Source organism: Halichoeres trimaculatus, unplaced genomic scaffold (genome assembly GCF_033239565.1).
Source record: "Halichoeres trimaculatus isolate MK-OKI-2021-1 unplaced genomic scaffold, fHalTri1.1 fHalTri1_scaffold_17, whole genome shotgun sequence".
Lineage (NCBI taxonomy): Eukaryota > Metazoa > Chordata > Actinopteri > Labriformes > Labridae > Halichoeres > Halichoeres trimaculatus.
In genome coordinates, this window is record NW_027437195.1 from 8077226 (window position 1) to 8095440 (window position 18215).

Sequence of the window (18215 nt, forward strand, 5' to 3'; positions counted from 1 at the left end):
ATCTATGATATACCATCAGCTTTTGACTCACCACCGTCTAAAGTTTGCGGCATCTTCAAGTACTAAGCAGCCATCATTTTTCACCTGATCCTTTGCAGACATTTTATTTAAACTTTCTCCCCAAATTTCTACAGTTCAAATTTTTCCTACTGTGCGAAAAGAATTTAAACTAGAATGCTACGGACTAGGGATGGGTACCAAATTACGTACCTTTTTGTACCAAAATCAGTCAAAAGTACTGGGTACCGATTCAGGTCACATCAAAAGGTATCATGTTTAGGAACCTAAAGGCATCCTTGTGACTATGAGGGAGTGAAAGAGTAAGAGATTTTCCATGCTGGACATAAACACTGCATTACAGGCTTTCATATTAAAGAAAAATATGTTAAATCAAAATATTTTACATTTTATTATTAAACAAATTGATATTTTTTTTACCACAAAAACACACAAATGTTTGGTACCATTGAGTACTGATACCAATTGCCAGGTACCGGGAATCGGAACCATATCGTTTCAAATGTGAAAGGCACCCATCCCCACTACAGACGCTGACAAGTTCCCAGGATTAATTATTGGGCAACCAAAGGATACATTTATGAAAACCATAACCAATGGAAAAATCACATGGTCAATATGACCACTTAAAGCAAAAATAAGTATATTGAGTAATGTCTTATTTTCATTAAGTGTAATCTGTATAAAATCAATTGCAAATTCAAATTAAGACTCTTTGAGTCAGTTATGACCAAAAATACAAAACAAACAGACAAACAAACAAAAAATAGACAAAAAAAAAAAAAAAACACACAAAACAAAACAAACAAAAAAAACCCCATGAAGGTAAGAATTGCTCTTGTAGTGGTTAAAGTATAAATAAAGCACGTTTCTTTTCAGGTCAGCTACACGTCAAAGTGGCAGTAACTTTTATTGTGAAAACATTTGTTTGTTTGACTTTTTTTCTAATCATCCAACCCACTTAAGACTTTTTATTTTTATTATTCATTATCTATCCATTATCATTAGGATTTATTGGACCTACTGATACTAACAGCTAAAAAAGCTAAAGGCTCTGATCAGACTGCTGCATGAGTTAAAAATCAGGAACAGTTCAGTCAAAGCATCCATCCTGTCAACTTAGTCTGAAGTCCAGATGGTTCAAAACAGTTTGCCAAAATAAAAAAAAAGCTCCTGGCTCCCGTTGCTCTAAATGAACATGTTCTTAGTCAATGGGAAGTTGGACACAACAAGTGTTGAGGAAAGTGAATGATTTGGTCGTGCTGTGGGCCAGTTCACCGTGTCAGTGAGTCTCGCCAACTGGCTCCCTCATACATCTGTGATTTGTAAGCTCATTTGAACCCGCGGCCAACACGCACATAAGGATACGATTACAGGCCGTCGATAAAGCAGCACAACGCATTTCCCTAAATCCTTGTTATGGGAAGTGCCCCCCAGAGCCAGGACTGTGCCCTCAAGCAGCTCGTCAGTGTGCCCTTAACTGAGTGAGTGATGAGTGCAGCTCATCAGAACTCTAATTTGGACCATGTGGGTCCACTCATATATGCCAAGGAGAAAAACATTTAGTGAATGAAAATGAGGGAAACTGCATTAATTTGAACAAAACAGTCATTCAGGAGTCGAAGCAGAAAACCTGATCAAGCAGAAGAAGTGATTAGTCAAACAGAGCTTTTATCCAATTGTTCCTGTTTGGCCAGAAACTACCGACTGAAAGAAGTGGAATCAAGAGATCCCAAACAAAAGGAATAATCAGTTTGTTTGAAAAGATTTTCATGCACTTAATGTAAAGTCTTGGATTTTATTCTTGATCACATTTTGTAATGTGTGTATAAGAGTGGCCTGTGTTCTGTGAAATTTGAATGTCTGCTGTCCAACAATGAAAAATACAGAAATGCAATGTCATTTTAAGTAGATGTTTCTTCATAAATTCATGTTTAAAATCATCAGAAATATCTGAGATGCTCAGAAATATCTGAGATGCTCTGTGACTTCTTAGCCTGAGAAGCCTCAAAAGTATATATTTTTTTTTACAACAGGAACAAACGCTCGCTCTGCAAAAACTAAAATTGTCATTAAAAGGCAAAGATGGCGCCGGACTTTCCTGTACTGGGCTCCACACTTGGTCTCACATGGACCAGAGAAACCATGTCAGAGTCACAAGAGCGTTCAAATGATCACTCTGTGACCAACCAACAACCTCAGGACTTTGACATGGTTTTATGAATGAGCATCAAGAAGCTGGTTGTACTGTAATCTCTCTGGGCGGCAAAGCCAAAATGAGCTCATTCAATAACTCAGCTACTGTTGGACAGGCTGCCTCTGGTGAACTTGCCCGGGAGCCAAGGTATGAAGTCATGGACGAGCAGAGGATCTCCAGATTTGAAAAAGGCCAAAGAGGAGCTGGAACAAGAGCTTTTCTGTACCAAAGGGGAACGGAGATAAATATATTTCTCCTCAAGCGGCTTTACGTTTTACACATGAGAAATACTAGGGTCTAAATGTTTGATTCCAGCACTTTAAGACTCTGATACGGGAAGAGGAAACAACCAGGACTTTTTCTGCACAGTTTGGATCAAACTTGAAATTTGGACACTGAAAATTTAGATCAATCTTGGAAAGTTTGTTGTATGTTAGAAAAATATAAGATACATATAAAAAATACAGAAAAAACACAAAGAAAAACATGGAAACTGGAGAGAAAAAACAAAGGGAAGTCATCACATGTGTCCATGTACAGTTTTATTTGTGCAAAAAGCTTCCACAACCTCAATTTCAGAGCATCTTGCACTGTGGTTGAGTGGAAGTGGCAAAATTGTCCTGCAACACCTCTGCTCCCTGTAGTAACCTCTGAGTGGGTTAAATCTAACAGAGAAAACATGTTGACCATCAGTAGAGGTTGTTTCAGAGCATCAGCTGAAGTCTAGTGGGGGTTGGCAGTTTCACATTTGCACATACCTCACTCAAATATAATCATCAGAAATAAATGAAAAAGGATGGAGAAGCAAGTTTTCAAATGACAGATCGTGACGGTTTGCCTGATGAAGGTTCAGCACCAAAACGTTGCAATAAGTATTTATTCTCTTTGCTAACTGGAAGGTGTGCAGGTGTTTACCTTTGAATTGTTTGTGGGATACCTGACCCTCTAATGCACCTTTTCTAAAAACAGATGCGCAGGAAGCATTTCCAAAGAAGACCATGACCTTGTCACAGTATGTTGTAGTATATTTTTTTTGCTATGAATGGGTTAAACAAGTGGGTTGGTAATTCTATAATGCAAATTTTTCTAATATTTCTAATATATCTAATTGTCACTCCTCCTGCTCATCACTATCCGTACCAAGACTAGGGATAGACTGATTATCGGCCCGGCCGATTATCTGGGCCAATATTTGGCATTTTGAGGCATATCGGCATCAACCTTTTTTTTTAATCCAACTGCTGATACGAAATAAATTCAAAACTGCATTTTTGTGGCTCCGATGCAGCCGCGCCGCTGTAGTCACTACTCAGTCCCCAACACTGTCCCACCCACAGTATCATCTGATTGGTTACAAGCAGAGCCATGGCTTGGGAAACAGCCAATCAGCAGTGCACCTATTACAGTTATTGCAGTTACATTGGAATTTTGGAAAACTTTGTTTACTATAGAAAACTTAAGCTATTTATTTTTTTATGTTTTCATTTCACTTTATAAAACATGCCACTAGGCCTGGAACCTGTTTAATTAACTCATGTTTTAAGGTACTTTAATGAAGTTAAGTGTTGGAGTTTGCATTGTTTCAAAATTTTGACACCAATATTTTTACTTTGACTGCAAATTAATATTGGCTTCAAATACAAGTTATTGGCCTCCTTGACTACAAATAATTAGTATCGGTATCAGCCCGGCATAATCCATATCGGTCTATCTCTAACCAAGACCCTTGTTTAAATTGTATATAATGGCAATAAAATAAATCATATTCATGGTAGACCTGAAGATGCTCAGAGCCCTCCTCTCCTGCTGTCAGTCTGTCACTCTGCAGAAAGAGGAGCTGTGTATCACTCAGTAAACCAGACTCTGATAGATTTGAAGTTGTGTCTTCAGTTGTTAGCTATAGATCTAGCTGCTATGACAAAGAGAGCAGAATAAACACACGTTTACACGTTCACAACTGTACAGGAGCAACAGTAATATTTATTACGTTTTTGCATTTGAACTAGATATGATTGCTGTTACTGAAACTACCAACGCAGGTCATGTCACCTTTGGTTTAAGTTAAACTGTATGTGACACACTGCTCTGCTGTGTGGGTTGGTGTGTGGACGCTGACAGACGTTCGGAGTGTGCAGCACAGACAACCAAGAGTGAAGAGAGACGATGGACAGACATGTAAAACATTTAATGTTTTGGCGATGTAAGGAGCTTATGTAGTTGATAGGGGACCCTGCCATGTAAGCTAAATCTGACAGGATCAAAAGTTTGTTCAAAACACAGGCCATTTTACAACTAAATTCATGTCGTGGAAGGTGATCACTGTTGTGGCTTTGTTTTTAATGATGGTGCAGCCTCCAGTTATCCTTATCCTTTGGAGTATCTGTGCACATGTCCAGTTCAGATAGTGTCTGGATGTGGTTGTGTTTTGTGTGATCTTGTGTTTTTCCCTGGCCACCTGCAAAGTCAATACTCCTTTAGGGAATAATGAAGCTAAAGTTGAAAGTTAAAAGTAACTGTATAACAGGTGAAGCGACCAGCGAGCACTGAGAGCAAACTAACTAAACAGCCTGCATAAGAGCGCATAGAAGAGGAATCAAAGACCAATATATGGCTGTTTATAGAATCTACACCGCCATGAAGTAGACCAGGGGTATGCTATGGTATACTGTGGACATTGGTATACCACCCAGAGCCACACAGAAGCATGGGTTTTAACGAGAAAACTACCAGCCATAGCTGAAAAAACTCACCCTCAGTGGATACGGGGTCTGATAGACACAGAATGTTGGGTAACAGAAAAAGACAGATTATTGAAATTAACGCAAAGAGGAATGTGATCAAGACACAGACTTCTTTAGTGCCCAGAATATTTTGTGAGTCATATCACAGCACAATGTTTTGGGTTTTTTTTGTCACTCATTAAGTTATGATTATTTATTTAAATAAAGGCTGATTTGATTGAAAAGATGCTTCAGTTTAATTTGGCTGAGCCTGACCGCCATACTGGCAGCTGGCAGAGTGGTGATAACAGATGGTACTCTGTAGAGCTGGATAATATTTTATATGACTGATTACATTAATGTTTCCCCTCACATAAATGAATGTATTTTAGGGCTGCAACGATAGTCATTAAAATTGTTAAAAACTGATAGTAAAAGCATCAGCAACGTGTTTCCATAATCGATGCATTGTGCTGCGTCATTACTGTATTAGTTTCTCTTCAGTTTATTTGTCTTCTTCCTTTTTGTTAGATTATTTAGCGGTTGGTAACTAGCTGAAGGTGCATCATTATCGCCACCTACTTGACTGGAGGGTAGATTACCTGGGCTGCAGGGCTGTATGCGTCACATGTAAACAGATCAGCGTGGCGGAGGAGAAGCTGAGACAGCAGGTGAGGGAAACAAGTAAACGCGCCAATAATGGCAGAGCCAGAGAAGCAGAAGTTTGTCCAAAAAACTCCAGAGTTTGGGAGCATTTCACACTGAGTAAAAGCACCCAGCATGGCAAAAATGACTTTGCATGGCACAGCAGTACGACTGCAATGATCCAGCTCTTAAAACACAAACATGTTGGGCTCATCGATGACGAGCTATGGAGCTCAACAGTGAGGTGAGGAGCTACAAAATCCTACACACACTCCTTTATATGTTGTGAAATGCATGGTGTGTCTTTTAGGACTTGTTTTGTCTTTTTATTAAATTGTCACCCTGTTTAAAAACCACGAGAAGTTCATGAAACCAATGTTAGAGTTAGCTGCTACAGATAGTGGTAGGGTAGAGGGGATGAACTGTTTGACCTGCAGGTGAAAAGAATGAAGACACATTTTTATTTATTTGTTTTTTTGGCCCACTAAGTTCTTAATCTGATGACAAAACCATTTATTTTCTGTTATTTTTGCCATACTGTTGATTCTTTAAGTGACAACAAATTCATATCATTTTTTTTATACTTTATAAATTCAGCACCTGGTCAGTTTATTTATGTTCAAGTGTGCTGTTTCTTTGTGTATATCATTAATAGGGATGGGTACTGAATTAGGTACTTTTAAGGGGACCGACCAAATTCAGTCAAAAGTACCGGGACTGATTCAGGTTGAATCAAAAGGTACCATGTTTAGGAATCTAAATGCATCCTTGTTACTGTGAGGGAGTGGAAGAGTAGGTGATTTTCCATGCTGGACACGAATACAGCATTGCAAGGTTATATATTGAGGAATAAATATACTAAATTGAAATTAATTTAGATTGTTTTATTAAACAAACTTATATTTTTTACTACATTAACACGCAAAAGTACCAAAAATTGGTACCCTTGAGTGCCGATACCAATTGCCAGGTACCAGGTATTGGTACCATATCGTTTTCAAATGTGAAAGGTTCCCATCTCTAATCATTAAGCAAATAATAGTCATCCACTAAAATAACAACTCGTTTGGTTTTGCAATTTATACTATAATGCAATTCATCCTTTTTTTTCCGATTCATCAATTAATCATAAGTATAATCATCAGAGTAATCGATTACTAAATTAATCGTTAGTTGCAGCCCTAATGTATTTACAAACTCTTAGGAAAATGCCTGGCACTGATGTGTCTTTGTGTTTTAAAGAAAGTTTGGAGACTGTATGGTTTCTACATGCTCCAGCTATTAAAGAGTGAGAGATGATTCGGTGTTGGCTGAATGAAAGAATGAGAAGCTGAAGCAGAGCTCTGACAGCAAGTTTAATACATTACAGCAGAAACACAGCGCAGCAGCTCTGACTGATTTTAAAACTCTGTGAACTCACATCTCAGCACTTTTTCCAGCCTGAACTTATACTGTGTGTTTGTCTGTGTGTGTGTTTTTCTGTGTGTTTGTCTGTGTGTGTGTGAATGACAGTGAAATAGTTTCTCCAGACTCTAACAAAAAGCTCAGGTACATTCAGCAGCAGCTCCTTCCCATCTCCTGTGTGCTGCCAGTAAACAAAAACATCTGTGAAAATCATAGCACTCAGCACGGCTTGTTGCTACAGGCTTTTTTTTTTTTTTCCAGAAATACAAACACTATCGCAATAAACAGATATTAAAAGCCATTATGTTTTGGCCTTTTGTTAGAGGAAGTCTGTGTTGGTCGAACAGTTTATCTGATCTGTGGTCTGGAAAGACTTGTAAATGTCTTAAGTGTTTCCTTGGCTGGATGAGGAAAACAAACAACAGAGAGGTATGAGGAAGAGTCGGTTACTGACTTGTTAGTCTCTAAATTTCATGCTAACATGTCATGCTTTAAGGGCCCTTCTAAAAATGTCATGTTTTATGGTTTCCAAACACGCAGCAGCCAACATGTCGTCCACAGGAGGACTCAGGGTCAAAGGTCACTGGTCAGTGGCCTTGTGTACAAATGGAATAATAGGAGAAACATGAGAGACTTCATGTTAAATGATCCTGAGATCATGGCTGAGGGCTGTATAATGATGCTATCATGCTGTTGTTATTGGCAGCCATGCTGGCTGGAATTAATGAATATTGTCATCCTGGCTTTGCTCCGCGTCTTGGACAGTCATTCCCACTGACTGATCTGTGGAGAGTCTGAGTGGCCTGTTTGTCATCACAGTGTGTGTGAATGCCGGGGTCGCGGCGAAGGAATGTGGTCATGCGAATGTAACAAGCAGTCAGCAGGGAGGCGATAAAAAGAGAGCCAACAGAGAGGTCTGAGAAAGAATGACTGAGTGAGCGCTGACCTCTGAGGGGAGGGGGGACGGGGGTTGCTTAAAATAGTAAACTCCAAGCAGCCACCGAGTTTTCATTCATGTTGGGAAAATAGAAAAACTAACTCACAGCAGCCATGGAGTTGATGCGATCGATGTAGTAGTCGGGCCAGCTGGTGGCAAGCTTGTTGGGGTCCTCTTGCTCCTGTGCAGACAAAAACGACAGAGAGTCACTCAAACATGTAGGAAAATGACAAACTACAGTATAGCTTTACTGATTTTAGGTTTTAACTGGATAGTTTAACTAGCTTACAGCTTATTTTATTCAGTCACCCAAAAATTCTTTATCCACAAAAAATATGTTCACTTTAAAATTGCTTTTTCAAGAGTAGGAAAAACATGAAGCAGCAAAAACAAAAACAAATCACAAACACAAGTCATCGTATCCTAAATCACAACAAATTTTCAGTCAAAGCAAACTGGCAAAAGTATGAAGCCTATGTGAAAGGGCTAACAACTGCAGTTCTTTGAGAGTCCACTAGAGGCTGGCTGCAGAAACACCAGAAACCACATACACACCAAGACAGAAAAGCTGATCTTTTTTTAATTTTGGAAATTATTTTCTCTAAATCTTTGTGTGCCTTTAATTTGACATCAGATGACATTGGGCAGAGCAGGAAATGGGAAGTGACCACTGGGAAAGAGACCACAGGTAGGGATGGGTACTGAATTAGCTACTTTTATGGGTACAGACCAAATTCCATCTGTAGTACCCAGTGCCGATTCCCGTAAAATCAAAAGGTACCACGTTTAAGTACCTAAAAGTATCCTTGTGACTGTGTGAGAGTGGAAGAGTAGGCAATTTTCCATGCTGGACATGAACACAGCATTAAAAGTTTACATATTAAAAAACATAATATGTTAAATTAAAAAACTTTGAGATTTTATCATTTAACAAATTTACGTTTATTCTCTCCTAAACACACACAATGGTACCGAAAAATTGATACCGTTGAGTACCGATACCAATTACCAGGTACCAGGTATTGGTACCGTATCATTTCAATTCTGAAAGGTACCCACCCATAGCCACAGGTTAGACTTGAACCCTGGCGACCCGCTAAGGTGAAACCTGGACAAATAGGTCATCTCCTTAAAATACATTCTAACAGTGGGTCATTTTCAAAGTTATTACACCTATGTTACTGTCAACCAAGAGGCAAAGACAGGCCCATTTACCTCATCCTAACTTAAACTATGCTAGTTAATATAGCCCCCATCCACAATAGACTTTAAAACTCCATACCACAAACAAATGGGTGATGTCATAGACCAGTGTTACCCAATCCTGGTCCTGGAGGACCCCTGCCCTGCATGTTTTTTATGTTCCTGACACCAACACACCTGATTCAAATGATCAGCTCATCATCAAGCTCTGCTCAAGCCTGATAACGAGCCATTTATTTGAATCAGGTGTGTTGGAGTAGGGTAACATCTAAAACATGCAGGGCAGGGGTCCTCCAGGACCAGGGTTGGGTAACACTGTCATAGACTCTACATCCATTCATTACACACAATCAGTGGTCAAGGCATCTAAAACCTGATGCTTCTTCCTCCAACATCTTCAGTCTACATTCAGACTGGCTTTTAATACACAGTGATGTAGTGACATGTTATTTTATTTTGTCTTGTTTTATCTGTTTTTATCTGTTCTCTCTTTTAATCTGCTTTTATTTCTTATCATAACTATTTTTATCTGGAAAGCACTTTGGTCACCTTGAGTGTTGTAAAGTGCTCTATAAATAAATTTTGATTGATTGATTGATTGATGTATAAATGTTCAGAGAGACAGAGCGTCCTCCGTAGCTTCCTCCATCCAAGCTGAAGAAGCAGAGACTTAAAACTCTGCTGTAAATCTGCTTCGCTGGATCGAGTGTGAAAAAGATTCTTTCTGTTGAAACAATAACGTAGCAATCTTGCAGAGCTGTTTTCTCCTCTCTGGCAGCTCTTCTCTAAGGCAGTGAAAGTTAAATGACGGCTAAGTTTGAACCTCCAGCTCTGATTTAACTGTTTGTCTCCATCTGAAACCCCTTTATTTTCTCTTTTGAAGATCATCAGTGCATAGAAGTCATTCCTTTCTTTGTTTGTTTGGCCCAAATCACAGTTTACTGTAAACTCAGCAGAGACAAGAATTCAGGATGATGCTGCCAACACTCTTCTTCTGCACTGCTCAGTGTCAAATGTTTGAAGGGGTTGAAGACTCAATGCTAAAATCTTAGTACTTAGGTCCTTCATAAGTTAGCAATGGACACAAACCCATTGTGTTAAATCATTAAAATAAATGAGTGACATTACAGACTTTTAATCACTCTTTTACTTGCTCGCAGTGGCTGAGGAACTGGATTTTAGTTTTCCCTGATTTCAAATACTTAAGTGTGAGCTGTGATTTCTCAGCTCTGCCATGACCCCATTAAGTTACCCTGCAATCACACTTAATTGTCATCTATTCAACCTGAAAACATCCGTGTTGGCTGATTTATCTGTGGTCTTTAGACCAACCCACTCTGGATCAAAAGAAGATTTATGACCCACTGAAGACTATTTCTCATATTTCCTCTGAGGCACAATGTGGATTCAATTGTTACAATTTCCATGTAATCTAGAAATATCAAACCTCACCATCAAATGTTTACTAAATGTCCGTGCACTTGCAGATTTCTTCACACTTTTTTTCTGCCTGGGTCAGGTGCAGGTCAAATAATATCCCCAACCTGTCACTGAGTTTTTATCACACAGAGAAAGAGAAACAGGAGAAATAAAAGAGCACCGCCTTGAGGAAAGAAACATCCTCCCCAACAGATTTTAAATAGCTCTGTCTGAGATCAATTTGTTCGGGCCAATCAGAGGAAGCGTGATGCCACGAGCAACCCAAGGCACTGGGGGAAAACAGAGACCATGTTCCTCGAGCACATCTGGTCTTGTTTAGACGGGGCTTAAAGTGCTGGTGGAGCGTTGTTGTTGTTCCTGTTTCTGCACGTCAACTAGAGATGGAAACTTTAAGCATGCTTTTTAAGAAGGATTGGAGAGCTGTGTAAGAAAAAGGTCTGAGATATTTATTGGAAGTGGTTTAAGAAGCTTTTAATAATCAACATGAATTCTTCAGACATAAGTTTGAAGTGGTTTAGTTAGTATGCACTTCAGGGGCCTAGAGTAAATATCAGCATCGTGAACCCATTTAACCTAATTCAGATTTTATTCAAAGTTAAAAAAAACGGAAACGTACATGAAAAGCAGGTTTTGGACAAAAAAGAACAAAGACCTTTGATTCACTGGGAAGTGCATCATGTACACATAGAAAACAAAATACAGAGTAGCTCTGGAAAAAAGTCATTTTCAACCACACTGGAAGGTCTTGTGTCTTTGTACAACATGGCACATGTTATGTGGATCACACCTTTAGAGTTCTAGTTCAGCTTTGGTGGAAAATAGTTGGTTAGAGATGTTTTGAGCAGAAAAAAGTGTCCGCCAAAACTCTAAGGTCAGCATAAAGGTCAATAGTTTTTTTGCACAGACAGTTTTTCTGTGTAGTTTTTCATGATAAACAAGGTTTGCACTGCAAAAAAAATGCAATCTTATGAAGTGTTTCTGTCTTATTTTAAAGGTCCAATATTATGGGGATTTGCTGACGTCAGAGATTCCCTTTTTTTGACCAATAAGGGGCAAGTATGACCTGACAGGTCCACTGGAGCAGATACCCCCAAACCCCCTCCCCGCTCTCCAGAAGCAGGGACGAGAATACTCAAGTTGAAGAGCCATCACTGCTCTGTTTTTTGGGTTGTAAACAGCTACATAGTTCCGTGCATAAGCTTCCCATCTGGGAAGAAGACAAGACTAAATGGCTAGAGTTCATTTATCAAGGAAATGTGTCAGCTACACTCAGTAAAACTGTGCATGTGTGTGCTAGTCACTTCACGGTCGACTGCTTTTCCAACTTTGGACAGTACAACAGAGGGCTAGTGAATAGACTGGTCCTGAATCCAGGCGCATTACCAACCATCCGCCAACAAACCTGGGACCCTGGAAATGTGAGTATTTTAAATGCTGTGTGCTGTAGAGCAGATGTAAGAGCTTTCCTCAGTGTCCCCCCTGTCTCTGTGTGTGTGTCTCAGGATGCTAACTTTAGCTGCGGTTAGCCTGTTGTTTTAGCCTGTAATGTTGCAGTAAACGAGCTTCGCTGTTTTCTAAACATTGTGCACTCAGAGCTCGTGGCGCTGCTCTCAGTGACGCGAAAGAGCGGGGCGGTATCAGTGGTGGCTCATTTACATATGAAGGCCACGCCCACTAAATCAGAGCGTTCTGAACAGAGGGGCTATGAGAGCCTGGAAACAATGCTGCTGTGCTTGATCTATTGACTTTTTGGACCAAAACATGTTACTACAATTTCATGAAGACATCAATGATCCATATTAAACTGCAGAAAAGGAGCAAAATGTGGGACCTTTAAGTAAAAGGTGTCCTATTGTACGGGATATGAGCAACAATCAACTTATAGTTCCAGAAAAAAATGTCTTGTTTCAGGTTATTTAAAGACAAAAATGAGGTCTCAATTACTGCGGTTGTTTCAGATTTTTTAAAAACTTGTTACAAGCAATTCAAACCTCATTTTTGTCTTTAATGGCTTAAAATAAGACATTTTTCTGGACTGTTGAGGTAAATGTGGCTCATATCAAGTCTAAAAAATGTTTCTGAAAATAAGTCAAGATCACTTGCAGTCTGCATATTGCAGATGTTTTGTCTGTTGATTTCTGAAATATTTCCACAAAGCTGATTTCTTTCCAGGAGAGAAGAGAATATCATCTTAGTTTGTGACTGAAGATTCAGTTGGATGCATAAGCAGTACCAGGTGGAAAGTGTCATCGAGATAAGTTATGTGGATTTCAAATAAAAGTGCATCTGAAAGATGATGAAGATAAGTGTTTACACTTCCTATTGATTTGCTTGCCTCATTTTCCAACCATCTAATGGATCAATCCTGATTAATGTATTTTCACACCCCTGGTTTTAACCTCAAGCTTTCTGTTTGGTATGTCGCAGCTATCTGCAAACACTGAACAGACAATACTCACATTCATACATGTTCTTCTTACAAATGCTGTAACAAGCCAAAGCGGCCCTGTGATGTTGTACAGAACATCCCTGAAGTATTTCACAGTATTTACTGAAAGAGCATCCGTGCTGCAGTAAGTGCTCATCAATTCTCTCCGTGTGTCTTCTTGATATGGAAAACCCATTTGCATGCCATCCTGCCCATTTATCTCTAAAATGTTACTCCTACATTTGCACGGCAGCAGAGAGAGTAAATGACCTTTTCTGATGATGAAGCTGTTTAACTCCATTCTGGGAGCAGCCTGAATCGATTGTCCCCAGACATAAAATCCTCTTATTAACTTCAGTGACCCAATCAGCTTCAATCCCGGGCATAAAAATAAGCTGCAGAAACCGCAAACTGACTGATTTATGGATCATTAACACTAAAAGCTGCGCTCTAGCTTTTTGGGTTGGAATGTAAAGACTGGTCAAAGTCAATTACAGCTCTCATAGCGACTTCTGTTTCTGATCTGCAGCGTTCAGCGCGGATATTTAAACTCACGCTGAAAGAGCTGCACTAAAACAAAAACAATAGAGCTCAGTGTACCACTCACTCGCTTGTTTTCAGACTGGCCAGCTGACACACTCAGAACGCAACGCCAGACAGATCCTGACGCTGAGATTAACAACTTAACTGCCTCTTTCTGGCCCGACTGAATTACAGCCGCCGCTGACACGCCCTCTAAAACATGTCGAGTCCAATGCAACATTTACTCTGGCAGTTTCACGAGCTGGGATAAAGTACTGTAATTTTCCTCTTGTTATGGGACCAATGAAAAATGATTACAACATGGAGTTTGTTTTTGGGGCTGTGCTCCTATCAGCCCAGACCCTTCCTGAAAGATTGGCCTTTTGATGGGGTTGTGAAAAGGGTGAAGTGATGGTTAGACTGTTTTTATTTCTCGATAAAAAACATTTTGCAAGTTAATCACAGCTGATGGTTGGTATCAGCATCTCCTGATAGGAGGCCAGACTGTTAAATTGGAGTGGAAGTGGGACCAGCAGCTCTTTAATATGAGGGGATGGAGTGGTTGAATGTATTTTTAAGACACCACTGAATAGAATGTGTTCCTCCTTGACTTATGCTCCTCTTCTGGATGAAAACATCCAGTCATGTGCTTTGCTGCGACAGTTTAGGGTCAGCCCTGTCCTTCTATTACAGCAATTACACACTCCCACCCCACTGTACATTCCTCATGTCTGCTGACGTTAAATATGATTTACAGCCGGGTTCCTGCTAAAGCAGGACAGGAATCCCCAGCAGTGTATCAGGTGTATTTCTGTAAGGTGTTCATCTTGTTACAAACATCTGTTGAGGGATATATTGTTTCTCTGCAGACCTAAACACTGAATAAATCCAGAGTTCATGAACGGGTTCTTGGCAGGGTATTGCTTTTTCAGAGGCACCTGTTGAAGGACGGGATGAAATTCCATATTTTAGCTCGCCTGCTGTCATGCAACAAGTCGAGGTAACGGGTCGAAACCTCCTGAAAGGTTTCACTGACATTAATGATCGAGTTCACAGACTGTAAAACACCTACAAACATGTGGATTTCAAGTAAAGGTTTGAAGAACAACAGGTGGTAGAAGGTCTGCAGGCTCAATTGGATATAGCTTGGAAGGTTTTCACTGTTTCCTTAACTTTAGCGTACGTGATTAAAGTTTTGAGTTAGATACAAAAAGCAGTTATAGATACACACAACACTGGGTTCACTTCAGACTCCAGGGAAAAAAATCCAACGTTTTGAGGCTCCATTGCCCTCCAAAGACCTGTCTTACTGAGTTAAAAGAGAGCTCCTTTGTGAGTCGCTGGTAGGTCTTTAAACTAATGAACAGTAAATTCGTCAGCAGGTAAAAGCCAATGGGCTCCTTGATTAAATTTCAGCCATGGCTGCATAATATATAACAGGAGATAGACACAATATTTAACTATCATTTATTATGTATATACAGTAACCGTACCCAAAAGAAACAAAAGATGGAATTTTCTTTTGAGAATTTATTTAACATCTTATATCTGCCATAACAATCAAGGTACAACCTCCTTGTGGACAAAAAAGAAATGGTGTCAATTCTGGACACTTCCATTTTTTCAGAGGAGAAGAGCACAACTACAACAGCCAAAATGCGCCACAAGTTTCCAGAGGAGGGTAAAAAAATGCAAATAAAGATCTGATGGAGAAATATGAAGTAGGAGAAGCCTGACTAGCAAAGCTTTAAAAAGATCATACTAAAACTGTGAGTTGGTTTGACAACAGAAAAAAAGTTTATCAGACAGCTAAAGCAACTAACAGCAAATTCACTGAGTTAATGGTTTACATTCTCTGTTTTCTCTCTTTTTCTCTTTCTTTTTCCCCAAAGTTGTAGGCTTTTTTAGCATTTAGCTAAAGAAGACAGGGCAATGGATAGAGCAGGACACAGGATGAGAGTGGGGAATAATATCCAGGAAAGAGGCCACAGGCTGGATCCAAACCAGAGCCACCTGCTCAAGGGCGAACCTCATGGGACATGACCTAAACCATGAGACCATCCGCGCCCTACATCCCCCATTTTCTAAGACAGAAGATGTGGATTACTCCAGCTAAAGGTGCATTTTAAACCGCAACTTAAGTCACCACCACTGGCTCATGGAACCTCATCTTATAACTTTAACGTTACATTCACAGGAGGGTGATGATACATGGAAACAGAGAAACAGTGAAGTGTTGGAGCCAGAAGCCTTCATTCAACCTATCCCTCTTGCCTCAGCAGCTACTTTGCTGTATGTGACAAAAGCTTGCTACATCATGAAACAACTCAAAACTTGTCGACTTTTATCTGAGCTACAGCCCAAATCTTCTTCAGTAAAAACTGCTCTCATAATCACATTTCTGAAGATAACTTTCACATGTGTTTCTTCTCCACCCTGTTGCACATTCATAAAAGCATGTTCTTCACATGACAGATCAGCATATTTTCATTTCATATTTTACCATCTCAGGGCTTTGGCAGCCAACTTGGCCCTCTTTCTATCAAAGTCAAAGTGTTCTGGGTCCCAGACGAGCCAGAATCTATACATTGTCTGTCAGTGACATGCTTTCAAGAGGTTTCCAGTTTCTCTGGCAATCCCAGTGCTTGTCAGCGACTTAGACTCTGTTCCCATGTGCTCAGAGAGGCCCAGGGGGACCCAGACTGTAATGTAGGGGCTCTCATGAGCTGTCCAACACAGTGACAGCACCCGTGAGACGCACAGTTCTGATTGGTGAATGGGATCCCTTATTGTTGCAAGACTTCTGCAGCGTTTAAGGACTGGATGTCAGAGTACTTCCTCTAAAGCTCTCAATGAAGTCCAGCGCCTTTCTCCTGAAAACAGCCATAGTTCAGCCTTTCTGCAGGACATGTTAAGAAGCCTCGAATGTTCCTTTTCCATGTCCACTTTTCCTTTGAGGAGTGTCAAAGGAAACAAAGTGTTGGAGAGTGGCCCAGTCCTTTTCCACCTAACTTTACAAGAGTACCCCCAAATCATATGTGCAACATACTCTCGAGATCATACCAACAAGTTCCAACATTTCCTCTACTATTGTTCACATTGTTGAAGTTGTTTCCAATTTTTCAAATTTTCTTGTAAAAGTTATAAAAGGAGAGCAGGTGGAGAGCTGAAGAGTTGTTAAAAGTCTGAACATCTCTGTCTTTCTATGTCCCCCTCATCCTACTTTTCAAACTCAGTGGGGTCTTTCTAGTGGGCTATTCAACAGGGGCCAAAGGTTTCTTCCTGCTAAAGGAAGCTTTAAACTGACTTGCTAAATGTCAACAAGTGTGTTAGCCATGGCTGGTAATGTTTGTTATGAACTGGCACTATTCAAATCTGTCATTTCTCTTTCATTTGTTTGTTCTGTAAATTGTGCTCATATTGTCATGTATGTTTCTTATGTTTTTATGTCGAAATGTGAATATTCCGCAAACCAAATCGCCCTACAAGGGACAAATTAATAAATTGAATGGATGAATGAATGAATAAAGTTTGTTCTATGGGCCAACTGTCAAAACCTCTGACAATGTCTACTTTTTTATCATTTTATGTTGTTGAATAGTTTGACCTGTACCTATTCTAATAATTCTTAAAGTAAAAAGCTAAAGGGGCAGTGAGGACTTTCTGGAAAAGTTAGCGTTAGCTCCGCTTCCCATGTGCACTTATGGCCACAATGCCACGAGAATGTGGCATGTTTTGTTTTGAAAAATGAATGGAGAGCAGAACTAATTTTTAACACCACTTTTCTTTGTTACGTTGTATCCTGTAAGAAGTCACGTATTTATCAACAGTTATGTAGCATTATTTAAAACGTGAGAACAAGCAAACTTTTTGAACTAAGTTTGTAGTGTAGACGTGTTCGTAATGTGTAACGTTAGCAAACCCTGTGATGTCCTTCTAATGTTCATCCACCAATCAGAGCTATCGTAACCTCACTCTTCATTTTATTGGTAGACTCTCGAGTTTGAACAGACCACTGCAGAATAACTGCTGACTGTGGGTTGGAATGAACATTATCACAAACAGATCAGCCCCTGTTTTAGCTTTTAGCTTGATGCTGTCCAACCTGAACAGGAAGCTGAGAAACAGCATTTAGAAATAATCTACTTTGGTGCAGACAATCTGATGTGAAGTTGTGGATTACAATCAGACACATATCTAGAAGTAAGATTTTTTCAAGATTACTTAGAAAGTCCTCACAGTCCCTTAAAAGTTGAAGCTTACTCTTCCCTACAAAGCACTTTAATGGACAAAGAAGGAAAACAAGAAATGCTAAATATAAAAAGAAAAGTTCATTAATCCCATTAAAGTACAACTCAAACACTGCTTTGTTAAATCAGGTATCATGCAGTATAATGATTTTAGTGTATTTGTGTTTTCATATTGCTCCCATATTCTCTGCTCCAGCTGTCGCCACAAAATGTCCTGGAAAGAGGGGAGTAGAGTTGTCCGACATTCCAAAGACCTGATCTCTCTGCAGGGAATATTTATCTATGGAAGCCGGGATATAAAGTCTCACCTAGAGAGGCAGGAAATGGACAGGATATTGAATTCTGTGAGGTTATGTAACATATGCTGCCTCTTACAGGTAGCGAACATAACGCACATTTTTGCAGGGCTCTCTGCCTGGGGTCAAATTAGTTTAAGTGATGTGGATCAAGC

At 39.7% G+C, this 18215-nt stretch overlaps 1 protein-coding gene across 5 annotated transcripts in view; it reads right to left on the reverse strand.

Annotated features, from left to right (window-relative positions):
* The window catches only part of daam2 (dishevelled associated activator of morphogenesis 2), a 155697-nt gene that overhangs the window by 56415 nt on the left and 81067 nt on the right, over positions 1 to 18215 (reverse strand). For all 5 annotated transcript variants that reach the window (XM_074692581.1, XM_074692580.1, XM_074692579.1 and 2 more), the window contains exon 4: positions 8028 to 8102. In XM_074692581.1, coding sequence (XP_074548682.1) covers positions 8028 to 8102 — 75 coding nt within the window. The remainder of the gene's footprint in view (positions 1 to 8027; positions 8103 to 18215) is intronic.